General features: G+C 43.2%; 1 protein-coding gene across 8 annotated transcripts in view; it reads left to right on the top strand.

The window, feature by feature from the left end:
- The window catches only part of RUFY3 (RUN and FYVE domain containing 3), a 56,994-nt gene that overhangs the window by 3,315 nt on the left and 40,620 nt on the right, over positions 1-13,059 (top strand). The window contains exon 1 of one of the 8 annotated variants that reach the window (XM_075420789.1): positions 4,401-5,270. The exons of 3 other annotated variants lie outside the window; for them this stretch is intronic. In XM_075420789.1, the coding sequence (XP_075276904.1) occupies positions 5,093-5,270 (178 nt within the window). In that variant the 5' untranslated portion in view covers positions 4,401-5,092. Of the gene's footprint in view, positions 1-4,400; positions 5,271-13,059 lie in introns of those variants that run through there. 4 more of the 8 variants (XM_075420793.1, XM_075420791.1, XM_075420797.1 and 1 more) reach the window with 4 other exon arrangements.

Below are 13,059 nucleotides of genomic sequence, written 5' to 3'. Positions count from 1 at the left end.
ACATCAGGTGAAGGCGAGAACTGCTAAGGGAAGGAGACTGCAAAAGCTTTTCATGCCAGCAGCATCTGCTTGCTTGATACAGATGGTTCCAGACAGGCAGAAGGAACAAGAAGATTTACTTAAGATTTACTTAAACATGCTGAGCTGCAGTAAAGTCTTAGAAGACTTTTTAAATACAGTAAAAGCAACTTGATTATGCTGTCTTAAAAAAAAAAAAATCAAAAAAACCTCAAACCGAACAAAAAACACCATACACCGTTCCTTGCTCCCACTGAAAGCCTACCAGGTATCATGATAACTTCCAGTTGACTTTTCTGTCCCCTTTTTTAATTGTACCCTCAGTAATGGGAGTTCCTCGAATCCTTAAATTATCTCTCTGTATTTCACAGTAGGTAGACAAAAAACAGTTTGTCGCTTAATCCAGTAATTAAGAAATTGTGTCGCTGTTTTTCGGGTTGTTAAACTTTGTTTTGTCCGCTTGTGTTTTTGGCATGCAGGGTTCAAAGTGCCACTGTGATTTGAGGTAGTGTGCATATCTGTGCTGGCGGAAGAGTCAGAAACAGACTTTGCAACATAGATCCTTTGCTACTAGCTTTTATGTTTTTAGATTACATTCCACCTAAGAGATTGCCTGGAGAAGAGGCCGTTGGAAGAGGGTGACTGTGTGCTTTGTGGAATAGCAGCTCCATTGGCTTTTGAGCTGGCCAGAGCCCTGATGCTGTCTTGCTAATCATCACAACCAGGACAGCTACTGAGAGGACGAGCGGGTAGTTAGACAGCATGTTGATGGGGAGTTGAAGCCGAAGGGAAAGAAAGAGAGGGCGTGAGAGCAAAAGTCACGTTCGTGAGTTTGCTGGGAAGAGGTTTTCCCGTATCTGGCATGGAAATAGGAAGATCGGCATTGTCTCACCTGGAAACGTGGGAGCTGCCTTTCTGGAGCAGACTGTTGGGCTGCCTATCCTGATGCAGCAGCCACTGACAGTTACAGGCTTTAGAAAAACGTGCAAGAACCTGCTCGTGATTCATGCTTGTCTTAGACTGCGATATAAAGGCTTGTGTTCCTAAATCATTTTTATCCTGATTGCATGGAGTTACCTCTGGCATCGTAGTCTCTCTCAGATGCTCCGAGCAGCTGTTTTAGAGCTCAGCGGTGCATCTGAGCTGTTACGATCAGTTACCTTCGGCAGTGGTGCCCGTTTGTGTAGTATTGGTGGCTTTTCTTTATGGTTCTGTGGTCTCCTGCGATTTTAAATAACCAGAGGCAGTGCAGTCATCTGAAGCAATAACCTCAGCTGCCAGCTTTGCCATTGTGCTGTACAGCTGCTTTGCAGTCTCTGCAGAGTGATCGGGGAAAGTTTTCTCCTGCTGACTGAAACTCGGCTTGCTCGCAGGCCAGGCTCGCTGGCACTGGAAGTAAAAGTACACCTGAAGGCGGCCCATGGAGCCCAGAAGTGGTTTGGGAGTTTGTTTCGGTTTTATTGCTTAGATTATTCTAATTTATTCAGCTTTTGAAACTAAAAATACTTCCCACTGAGTTTTCAAATATTAGTGGCTGATGGAGTGCTCAGCTTTCAGGTTAGTCTGAAAATTCCAACGCAGTCAGTTCCTACTTCTTTTATCTTGAAAGTGTGTCTGCAAAAAAACTGGCTGGTTTTGTCATCCAGCCAAAGCCTCTGTCCGCTTTTGTCGAAGTGTGGCTAATATGAGCGTTTTGTAAGACCAGTCAAGGCTGTCTGACTCGTTTGAGATTGAGAAAGTGGTTCTTCGTTAATAACCTCCTCTTCATTTGTACCTACGCATGGTTTTCTTCTGTCCATTGACCACTTAATGAACCCCGATGGAGCTTTTTCAGTTGGTCTTGAGTTGCATGGTAGTTTTATTGAAGGCTTTGTGAAAATAAAAACATTTGATTCCTTTGTTTTGTTTCTTTATAAGATGCTTTGTTGCTTTATAATTTTGAGGCACAGGATAGGGGTGGGGGAAGGATTGTCTTGTTGTTCTCGAGGTGGTGATAAAAGGCTCGCAGGTCAGTAAGTCATAGGACAGGCCATGTCTGGGGTTTTTTGGGGCTTTTTTTTGTTTTCCTTTTCTGGGTAGAGTTTTTATTTTCCCACATTACCATAGCTGACATATGGACATTACCCGCTTTTTTTATGCTTTTGCTACTTGGCTTAGCTTACTCTGAAAGCTGTATTGGGAAGGCAGGTTCTCTATTTCTGTATTGTAGGTGTAAATGCAGCCATGTTCTCGAACCTGGAAATTACAGCCTCCTCTGGACAGTTGAAGAGTTATTAGGTCTTCAAATACCTGTATCAAAACTCTGCAAGAAAAAACAAATCAGCTTGAAAAAGAAGTTCTGAACTTGTTGTTTTTTAAAAAAATCAAACGCAGCTCATCCGAGTTTCTAAGCATATGCATACTTAATATCATTTTTGTTTCTTGGGGGAGTAAAAGGTACACTTTTGCAGAGGTGAAGAAGCTCAGTTTCTTTTAAGGTGGCAATTGTTCAAAATCTGTTAGGTGGTATGTTGTGTCCAAAGCTTTGTTTTGGGCAAAACGTACTAATAAACTTAGATTGATCAAAGCTGAAAAACATTTTTCAAGTACTTTAAATATCCCTATGGAATATTTGCAGCAGGAATATTTCAGAAAGGAGCCTGAAAGTACAGTTGAGCTGGATGGGGCAGACTGGCTCCTTTTATTTCTTCGTGTTAAGAAGCAGCAAATGGCATAAAAGAAAACCAATGGAAGTTGAACAGTTACTTAATTTTTAAACAGACCTCCGCTGTGATCCTGTTTGTGGGTCACTTGCCAACACTGAATTCGGTTGAACACCTATGTTGTGAAATGGGAGCTGCAGGGTTACACGTAATGCTCTCTGTATTTCTAATTGCTTCAAAACAAAAAAATTAAACTGTCTGATAATTAGATATGTTGTATAATAGCTTGCACAACAGCTTATGGTACTTTGTTGATTCTAAAGAGTTTATTTTGATTATTTGCTGTTTGTTTAGACCCTTTCAAAAGGTTAGCAAGAGGGAAGTGAGCGGCTGTTCTCCTGTAGCTGTTTGTATATGGCGACTTTCACTGGTTTTAAGCATGGTGCAATGTGAATGCTCAAACTAGAGGTTGTCATTGCTGAAAGAACGTATAAATATCCGATGAATTAAAATGCTGTCAGCACGGTTTACAAACCCCATTCTTTCTTAGGGAGAAGGAACAATAGTTGCTGTTGTCGTCTGTGAAATAATTCTCCTTCACATCACAAATAATACGCTGCGTGGCTCTTTGTTTTAGTCTAATGGGGGGAAGAGCTGCTGAGTCAAAATGTTACGCACCAAGCAGGAGGTTTTCAGTGAAAGCAACTGCTTCCTCTTGCCTGTTAGAAATAACAGCACTTAACCCCCTTTTTCCACTTTTATGAGGTTTTTACATAGTAGGTGCTTTTTTTGCCAAAAGCTATTTGCATTGGCATGCTGGATTTTGTGTCAAGTAATCAGTTTTTCTATTTCGCATCCCTAAGAAACAGACGCACATCCTTTTGAGTATTCCTTTAGGGAAGAAAAAGTACGGAGAATAATTAAGGTCCCATGCATTGATCATTCACATGTTCCCTCAATACACTGTTTGGGTGGACAGTCAGCCTTCTCCAAATTTGCATGGTGGGGGGCACCAGGCGTCTGTTTCTGGTGGGTGCTGCATGTCTGCTTGCTGCAAATATTCTGGAAGCACACAGGAATGAAGTAAGATAAGCTAATTCATTGTTGCCTCTTATCGTAGTTGAAGTGGGTGGTGGTACTGTGTCCTGTCCCCTGGTTAAACAGTGACCTCCAGAGTAAGAAGGGCGTCTGTTGACCTGGGACCTCTTGTCCCTTAGAGGTGAGGCTGCGTGGGTCGGAGACACGGAGGAGATGCAGCTGGCCGGGAAGGGACAGGGCAACGCAGCGCGGTCATCTTGTTCTTGAGAGACTGAGAGCCTGTTTCTCTGCCTGCTGAGAGGTAATACTTCTTCATCAGCCTCACCTGAGCTGTACTCCTTTTCAGATAAGGTTTTTAAAGTGTAAGATTGAGTCCCCTAGCTGTGTACGTTTGTGGCGTTGTCCCTCATTATTCTAACGTGTGCACGTGCCTTCAGAAAAGGGCTTAATCCTCGATCACTGAAGTGCTTAGAGCCAGATCTTTATGTGGGAAATTTTAACTCAAAGTTACCCTTTGAGAATGTTGCACAGCGAATAAAATGTAAACTGCGACTTGCACACCTACTGTGAAAACAAAGGTGCTTATTTAATTCATGTGGTGACATCCAGGCGTGTGAAAGGAATACAAATGTGTCTTTGTATTCCTCGCGCTGCCAGTCTGCGCTCCTTTGTAGTATGGGGGCAACCGATGAGAAATCTGCCTGGTGCGTTGTGCTTGCTCACAAATCGACGAGCGCAGCCTGACAAGGAGGTGCTGTGGGTGATGGGAGCCTGATTGCCGTCCCTGCATCAGCAGCGTCTAGGAAGCATCCTGGGAATTGCTTGCCCTACGCTTGGAGCAGCTGGTCACATGAGCCTGAATTTTCAGTTCATTAGTCAGCCATTTTGGTCAACACCCTGCTTACTGCGCACAACCAATCCTATCGGCACTCGCTGCCCTGGCTTATCTGGGAAGGAAGGCTCCCGCAGTTGGATTTCAGCAGACCGGGATATCTGTCTCTACACTCTTCCTTTGTTTTTGCTTGGGTAATCATCGAAGGAAACCGGGCTTTTTCCTCCTTCTGCTTTTTTTTTATTTTTTTTTTTTTTACCTTTTTTTTTTAACCTCCTGTCTTTGATGCAGAAGCCAGGTTTTCTGTGGTTGCTTAGGATCAATAGCCTCTAGCATAGCTGAAGACGACGACGGTTGGTGGAAAGGAGGGAGGAAGAGACGAGCGTGAAGGAGCAGTATTTTTACCTTGCTTTATATATGAAAAGGCCAGAGCAGCCTGTGCGATCCTGAGCATATCTGTCCTTGAATAGCAAGGTATTTCTTATTTTCTTCTTCAGAAAGCTTTTCTTTTTAGTTCTTATTTTCCCCCCCCCACCCCCGTTGTTGTACCAGCTGAGTCATCATGTCTGCTCTGACGCCTCAAAGCGACATGCCAACCCCCACTACAGACAAGATCACTCAGGCTGCCATGGAGACCATCTATCTTTGCAAATTCCGAGTGTCGATGGATGGAGAATGGCTCTGCTTGCGCGAGCTGGACGACATCTCGCTGACACCCGACCCAGAGCCTACCCACGAAGGTACGGTCCGGTACCCTGCCTCGGGATCCCTGCAGCCGTCGCATTGTTAGAACCGCTGCACGAGTTGGGAGGGGGTGTCTCCGGGATGAGATGCTCTTATCCTGCCTGGAGAACCTGGACGCACTTTGACATACTAGAAAGCCAAACTGGTACTTCAGATTGCCCTTAGAATTTATTGTATCTTTTATAATCCACCCGTTTGAGATAGATTTGTGCTTAACTGTTATTATTTTCTAAGATTTATCTGGAAAGATCAGGTTTATACGTCTCGGGAAGGAAGATAACCACAATGTGTGCTCAGTGATACATTTAGTCATGATTTTACACTTAAAAACGGGGCTTATAGCTCTGTTAGCTTTTACAAGTGGAGCATACTGGCAAAACACAGACGTGTGTCTGCATACGGTCAGTGCGTAATTTTTGGAAAGCCCCAAGTGATTACACTGTTATGCCTATTGTCAGGTGATAATACCATCACATGTCTTCCAGCTCGCTTCTGTGGAGCGTGCTGTTGTTTATAATGGCTTGGAAGCCTGAAAAGTGGAGGTATAACACATCTTGCTTTTTTCTTGAAAAAGGATTTGTGATGTGGGTTGCTGATGACAACAGTTTAATACCAGGTCACGTAAAATGAGGACTGAAAGCTTTCTGAGTACTAAAACCACAAGAGGACATCGACACATTGCTTCACTGATGGGGGGGGGGAGGGGAAGTGGGGGAGAAGGAGATAGGATGAATTTCTGCAGGAATGCTGCACAGTAGCCAGTGCTCCCATGGTCACCAACATTGCCAGGTTCTGAGTGTCTCTTGCTGGATGCCGAGCATCTTCAGTTTTACAGCGAGGGGCCTCCACCTTTTCACACCTGACCCTTTTCTGGTAACTACTAAAGTGTGCGACTCCACCAAGCAGTCTCGCTTGACCCGTTTGATGCTGGCTTGTGAAGTCGGTAAAGTCTCACTACATTGTTGTCTTGCTGGATGAGGCAACTTAAATTGTGGTGAGGATTTGAGCTTTAAAATTAATTCCCAGGTGATAATTTAATTTCCATTTGACAGCTGCTTTCAGTGGTAGCAGCCCTTTGGGTTTGGATTTGCATGCCAAATACTTAGTCACGCAGTGGGATACTAGACAGAGGTTTCACAAACTGAGACTAGCGCTCCCTGTCAAGCTGTCCCACGGTTTCAGAGAGGTGCTGCAAGCTCAGGAAAGCAAAACCAGAGCAGTGAGTTCAGGGTGAGCCAAGGGTGCAGCAATCCAGCTGCCTTCCGATTCCCATGTTTCTGTATGTGGCACAGGCTTATTCAGACCTTACTTGCATGTTTTTGGACTTCAGTGTTTTGGCTTTTTTAACAGTGCTTTCTAGTGTAGGTGGATTGATTTCTACATATTCTCTCTATCTCTTTCTTTCGTAACTACTCGTTTGACTTGTCATGTTGGAGTTAGTAAATGACCTTCCAAGCAATCTAGGGCTCTTCTCATAGTATAGCCTGGAAAATGTTTCAGTCACACTGTGAGTCGTTTCTTTAGATCCTTATTTTTGTATGTGTCTCATTCCTCTCTGTTCGGCTTCTTGCTGTGAGCAGACTCATGGGGAACGTAGGCTTGGATGAATCCAGTGTCTGTAACAGAGCTTTTCTGGTCGCCTTTCTGAAATATACAGATAACGTGGCCTTACAGTGTACAGCTTGCACTCTTGCCTGCCTGTCTAAACAATTCAGACACTAACCCTTCCCCAAAACTAGAAAAATAATTGTTTTTAAAGCTGTAATTATAGTTACTCTCTTGCAAGTACCAGAAAGGGTTAGAAAATAGTATTTGCTCATTTCATTGCCATTTTATTTAATTTGCATGTCAGAAATGAGTTTAAAAGAAAAAGAACTGTATCATACCAACCCTTATGGAGATGTTTATATATTCATAAATTCGGGTTGCTTGTTGGGAGGCAGAAAGACTGGTGATATTGCAGGGGTGGGGGCTTTGGGCCCAAGTCGAATTTTTGACAGAGGTATAAGGTCAGGGAAAAGTGTTCATAATAGAAAAGCTGACACGGCTTAATCCCTAGTGTTCGAACTGGTGCTACTGCATCAGCACTGCTGCTGTGTCCTCAGTGTGGGGACGGGATGAGAGGGGTTGCAGGCACCAAGTGCTTGTCTGAGAGGACAAGCAGGAGACCTAGGACCTGAGGCTGGTGTGTCTTGCAGTAGCTCCGTAAAACTGATGTAGAAAGGTAGGGATTATGAAGAAGGAAAAAAAAAAGGCTCTAGAGTTCTGCCAAAGGCATAACAAAAGGTTGCATTTTTTTCCTTACAAATCAAGACAAGTGAAAAATAGTATATTGAGGTAGCATATCCAACAGCCTGTTGAAATAAGGATTTGAAGCCTCCAGTTGCTGTCCTTCAGCTCTTGCTGCTTCCTGAGAGTTTTTTGCCTCTGGCCTCTCTTCACTCTGTGATCTGCTATGCCCCCAGCCCACAAGCAGCCATTCTGCCTTCCTCCTCGCCGTGCACGCGTCGTGCTGAGGATGAGCAGAAGCTGTGCTCCGAGCCTTGCGTCGTAGGTGTCCGCACCCATCCTTGCATCCCAGAACTGCCAGCCAGCTGATGGTGTCATAGCGAGAGGAGGAAGAGAGCAGTTCTGGGCAGTGAGGAAGTAAGAAGAGAAGACAAAGGGTCAAGAACAGAACAGCAAGCAGGATGGAGAAGCTTTAAAATGTGATGGGGAAAATAAGATTTTGGTCTCGAGAATTCTGACTGCCGTACACTTCTGCTGGTCTGCTCTCATGTGACACCCTGTGATGACTCAGTTGTTAAATTATACAGGAGACTGGCGGTCCCTAGCTCCTCGCCTGCTGGGTTCCCAGCTTTTTCAGCTGAGTTCTCTTACAGGCCTTGCACCTTCAAGCTTTGCTTCATATAACTGGCTAATGGTGTTAGTTTACACTTTGCTGTTTTTAAAGATGCTTTTTTTTTCTTGTAGCTATACCAAAGGTAGGGCAAAAAAGTTAAATCTGAGAACACCGAATTGCAGATAAACAAGAAGCTGCAGTACCTTTTTTTTTCTTTGCCATGGAAGTAGTTTGTTAATAGTGGTTAGTTTTATTATTTCTCTTTTTTGTTGATTTTTTAAAAGCAGATTACTTAAGTAGTACAGTTTAAACATACAAGAGGAGGCTAAAGTAAGTGATTCTTATTTGCTCTGGTTTGATAGCCCTCACTGGAACACTGAGTTTTAATTCCAGTGAGAGAGTGGCATCAGAAGTGTTGTAATGGTGCCAGATCTTAGAATTGAGGTGTTAGGGGGAGGTAGAGGCAGGTTGCTGTGCTTTCTGATTGTGCTCCGCAGGCTCCCCAAGCAAAGGGGCAGAAACTGCAGCTGGTGCTTGTTGTTTCTGAGGCCAGACCTGCTGCCAGCCCTTTCCTCGGGAGTCTGTTTGCCCTCGCCTTCCCCGGCATAATCCCACTGGAGGCCAACCTTGTGATAGAAGCCAAGGGACAGGGAGGGAGCTTGTAATGTAAGGGCGTAGTGGTAATCAGTCTTATTGAGGTTTAAAACCAACAGGCATCCTCTGGTGGTGGTTTCTAGTAAAACCAAGCCCAGTTCTGCTACTTCTTAAGCCAAAGGTGGTGGATTCTGGTCTGAAACAGTGTAAATTTGGAGTAATTCAGTTCCTGCCACAGAGCTGGAGTTTCTGAGTGTAACTCTGAGCAAAACTTAAGTTTAGTTCCATTAAATTTAAGCCTATAGCAGAAGGGTAGATGCATTAGTACAGTTACTGAGTTTCTTGCAACTATGTGTGTTCAATATAGCATGTAATATGGATGCTCAATTTAACAATAAAAGCAATTAATTTTCATTTTCAACTGTTTGGAATAATTCTGTGCATATGAAAATAAGCTGGATTTGCTTTTTGGATTTACTTTAAAACTGCTTGGCTTGGAAAAATAGGGTGTTTTTTTTTAAACAAACAGTGGTTCTTAATTAGGTAGTCGGAACTTCACTGTGCTATGCAGGCATCACGAAATGTGACACTAGCGGCTATTAAGCTCTTGTTTGTTTGCAATGTGTATGATGATCATTGAGGCATCTTTAGGGACTGAGGTGTGAAAAACACCTTGACTGTATTTCTGTTGCACGTTCAAGAGTGCATGTGTATACTGACTAAACGCTGATCTCAACTTTTGGGAGAAGTCATGAAATCCAAAATGGCTTTGCATGGTTTTGCTAGACGTTAAATTTCTACTTTGAATTATCAGTCATCTTTATGAGGAGCTTCGTGTTAGAGCTATGGACATTTTAATCCTTATGGGATCAACTTGTAATTGAAAACAGAAGGAATAGACGTGATAACTGTATGATCTGAATTTACTTGCAACTGCCAACAATTACAGTATCCCCTTTTTTTTAAATCCTGTTTGCACTAAAATAGGGAGTTAGAGTAGTATGTTTACAACATGCAAAGATGAAATCATCTGTTCTGTAGTATAATTTTTGGTAGCTAAGGTCAGATTTTTTTCTTCTTTTTTGACCAGTAATTTTAAAAGTTTTAGTTTCAGACACACACTTGTGTAACATGACCTGAGTAGAACTTGTACAGCTCATCAGAAAAACCAAATGCTCTTCTTGGTGCTCAAATACCTCTTGCTCATTAATCCATTGCACTGTTCATTGGATCATCCTTCAGAGTCTACCTTTTCTTTCCATTTTCTGTTCAAGTATTTTTCCATGTTTCTTTACAACACTTCAAAACAGTTTAAGGAAACAGCACGAGCTTATTAGTTATATTTTTGTTCTGGAAATTGGCAGCCTTCTTGGCACTTAAATTTGCATGGAGGGGGTGAGAATCTCCTGATTTTTGTGGAAGGGCTACAAAGCCGTTCAGTTGTGAGGGAACCGTGTGACCCGAGGGCTCATCTGCCGTGCTGGGCTGTGCTACTGGGGAACTGTCCTGGTATAAAGCCCTGTTGGTCTGCAGAGAACAAAGCACATGCAGGAAGAAACTTTGGTAACTGTTACTTGGGTTTAGGTTTTCTCAGGCAGTGTGGTATAGGAAAAGCAGACTGTTGGGAGAGGTGAAATTGCTCCATGGATTGTGCCTTTCCTGTTACAAAACAAATCTGTAAATACTGTCCTGAGAGTAGGAGGGACCTTTCATGTGTTGACAGAAACTGCGTGAGGTTGCTCTTTTGTTAGAAAAGCACCTCTTAAAATATGCAAGGTGGCAGAAACCCCTGAACAGTTCAAAGGTTTGAAGGAGTTAGAGTCCGGATTTAGTAGAACAAATGTGAAGTCAGTAATATGCAAGAGAAATGAATTACATTGCGTTCATGGTCATCAGCCTTTTGAATAGCGGTTAGGTGATGTAATCCAGACAGCAGGTACTGAAAAGTAGCATGAGAAAGATGGTCATCTCCCCGGGGACGGAGCAGACATCCTGCAGACTGTATTTACACTGAATCCCATCACGAGCCGGGAAGGGAGGGAAATGAATGAGAAAAGTTGGACATTTGGGTGTCAGCCAAGATGGGAAGTGAAAGATGGAAACCCCCCCAAAAGCAGGGTTTTGTTTTTTCTTTGCTTTGTGCAAAGTATGAAGTGCCAAAATAAAATGAGAAATTTCCAGTAACAGCTACGCATGTGTTTCTCTCTGGAAAGAGGCTGGTTGTGGAGAAAGATTTCATGGAACTCCCCACAGTTGCAACGTACAGAAATGCCTGATGGTAATCACGTGGAGACAGGAATAAAACTTAGGGTAGATTTACACCATTAATGTGTGTGATTTATGTTTGCTCTTTATATGTCCCATACATGTAATGGAGAGTGAGCTTGGAATTCCTGAATCCCCTGTATGTTTTTTTTCCTTCCTTTTTATCTATTTCCAGTTTGCTGCAGATCTTTGCTATTTCTGTTAGCTCAGTGCAAGCCTGAACTTAGGTCAAAATGTCCATGGCGTAGGAAAAATGCTCATGTCAGTCTGTGACCCTGCTGCCAAGTGAGCAGTAGCGTGTGTTAAAACAAGAGTGATGACAGTGGCCTTTAAAAAAACAAAAACTCGTAACAGTTTTACACTAAAAATACTGCAATTAGTTGTCACAATTTATAATGAAAGCACAAGCTGTTGGTGCTGTAATGCGAGATAAAGCAGTTCTGGGCAGTTGGATGCTGGGTAAGTGCATGAACTGAGAGAACAAAGAAGGTAGGTGCGGGATGGCAGCGCGGGAATTGAGTGGATGTGTGTGGTGTGGTCAGAGGAAATAGATAAAATTAACTATTGTCTGCAGGGAGCAGATAGCAGCAAGGTCAGCGGTGTCAGCAAAGTACAGCTGTAGGCGACGGAAGAGCAGAGGCTCTCCAAGGCAGCAGCAGTACCATAGCACTCCGTGGTCTCCGTTTTGTTCTCCTGCTCTAGAAGGAGCACTGGGACTTTGTGAGGGGGCGCGGGTTGGTACAGCAGTGCTTGCCCAGGAGAATCTGTGTCTGTTGGGTGGTTTTAGTATCCATTACTCCAACCTTCCTGTTTCGAAAACAGCTTTCCCAGACAGAAGCTGCAGCGTGAAATGAATGGACTTGTTTTTAGTTCTTTGTGCAAGGATCTCTCTGTATAAGTATATATTTAGAAATGGGATTTTTATGTAGTGGGTTTTAAAATATGTTTTTTCATAAGCTGCTTTGTAAGTTCTGAGCGGGTTGTTCCTGGTAATCTAGGCTGCAAGCTGTCTGGTTGCTTCCTTGATTTTTGAATGACAAAGTGTTTGAACATGATGGTGAAACTGTCTTTGCTAGTCCCTTTTCTTTGTTGACACTTGGGTGATCCACCTGTTTTGCAAATACAGTCTGAAAAAATTCATTACATACGTCTGATGATATTAACTGCACCTACTTATTTTTCTTTCTTGACCACTTCCATTTTTTCTCATTAAATGTATTATTTATCATTCTTTAGGCAACAAATATGAGGTAATGCAATTTAAATAAATATAATAATGTGACTATAGGTTTCCGTTTCATGATAAAAATAGTATTTGTCCATACAATGAAGGAGAATGTGCTAGCCTTAAAGAAAAAAAAAAGATGACGTGAATGCAATTTGTCATACATCTTCAGTATTTCTCAGTAAGCTCTGCCAACTTTCCCTTGTGTTGTGGGATGCTTTGGCCCAAAAGAGAAGAGCAAGTGATCAGAGCAGCAGACTAGAAGTTAAAATCAGACAAATAATCCTATAATTAACCTTCTAAAGAACACGTGCGTCAGCATTTGTTCTATTAGCATCCCTCTCTAGAACACGGACAGTACTTTTTAGGGCATAATGAAGCATAACTGATAGGGAAGCTATCAGTTATGGTTATACTGATGGTCGCTGTAGAATTTCACTTGTAGTTAAGCTGGAAAGTGCCTTTGAATGAGAGAAGTGCTGCCGAAGCGCCTGGCACTCTGACTAGGGCATGGACGTGAGGCCCGGACAAGTGGTCACTTCTTGCTGGAGGAAGGAGTTCCTGGAGCTCTTTGAATATTAGGGCTTCACAGAATGGTAGGGGTTGGAAGAGACCTCTGTGGGTCATCTAGTCTAACCCTCCTGCCGAAGCAGGATCACCTACAGCAGGCTGTAGAGGACCTTGTCCAGGCGGGTCTTGAATATCTCCAGAGAAGGAGACTCCACAACCTCCCTGGGCAGCCTGTTCCAGTGCTCCGTCACCCTCAGAGGGAAGAAGTTCTTCCTCATGTTCAGATGGAACTTCCTGTGCTTCAATTTGTGCCCGTTGCCCCTTGTCCTGTCACTGGGCACCACTGAAA

This window comes from Opisthocomus hoazin, chromosome 5 (genome assembly GCF_030867145.1).
Source record: "Opisthocomus hoazin isolate bOpiHoa1 chromosome 5, bOpiHoa1.hap1, whole genome shotgun sequence".
Taxonomy (NCBI): domain Eukaryota; kingdom Metazoa; phylum Chordata; class Aves; order Opisthocomiformes; family Opisthocomidae; genus Opisthocomus; species Opisthocomus hoazin.
The sequence above is the reverse complement of the archived record's forward strand: the minus strand, read 5'-3'. Positions and strand labels throughout refer to the sequence as shown.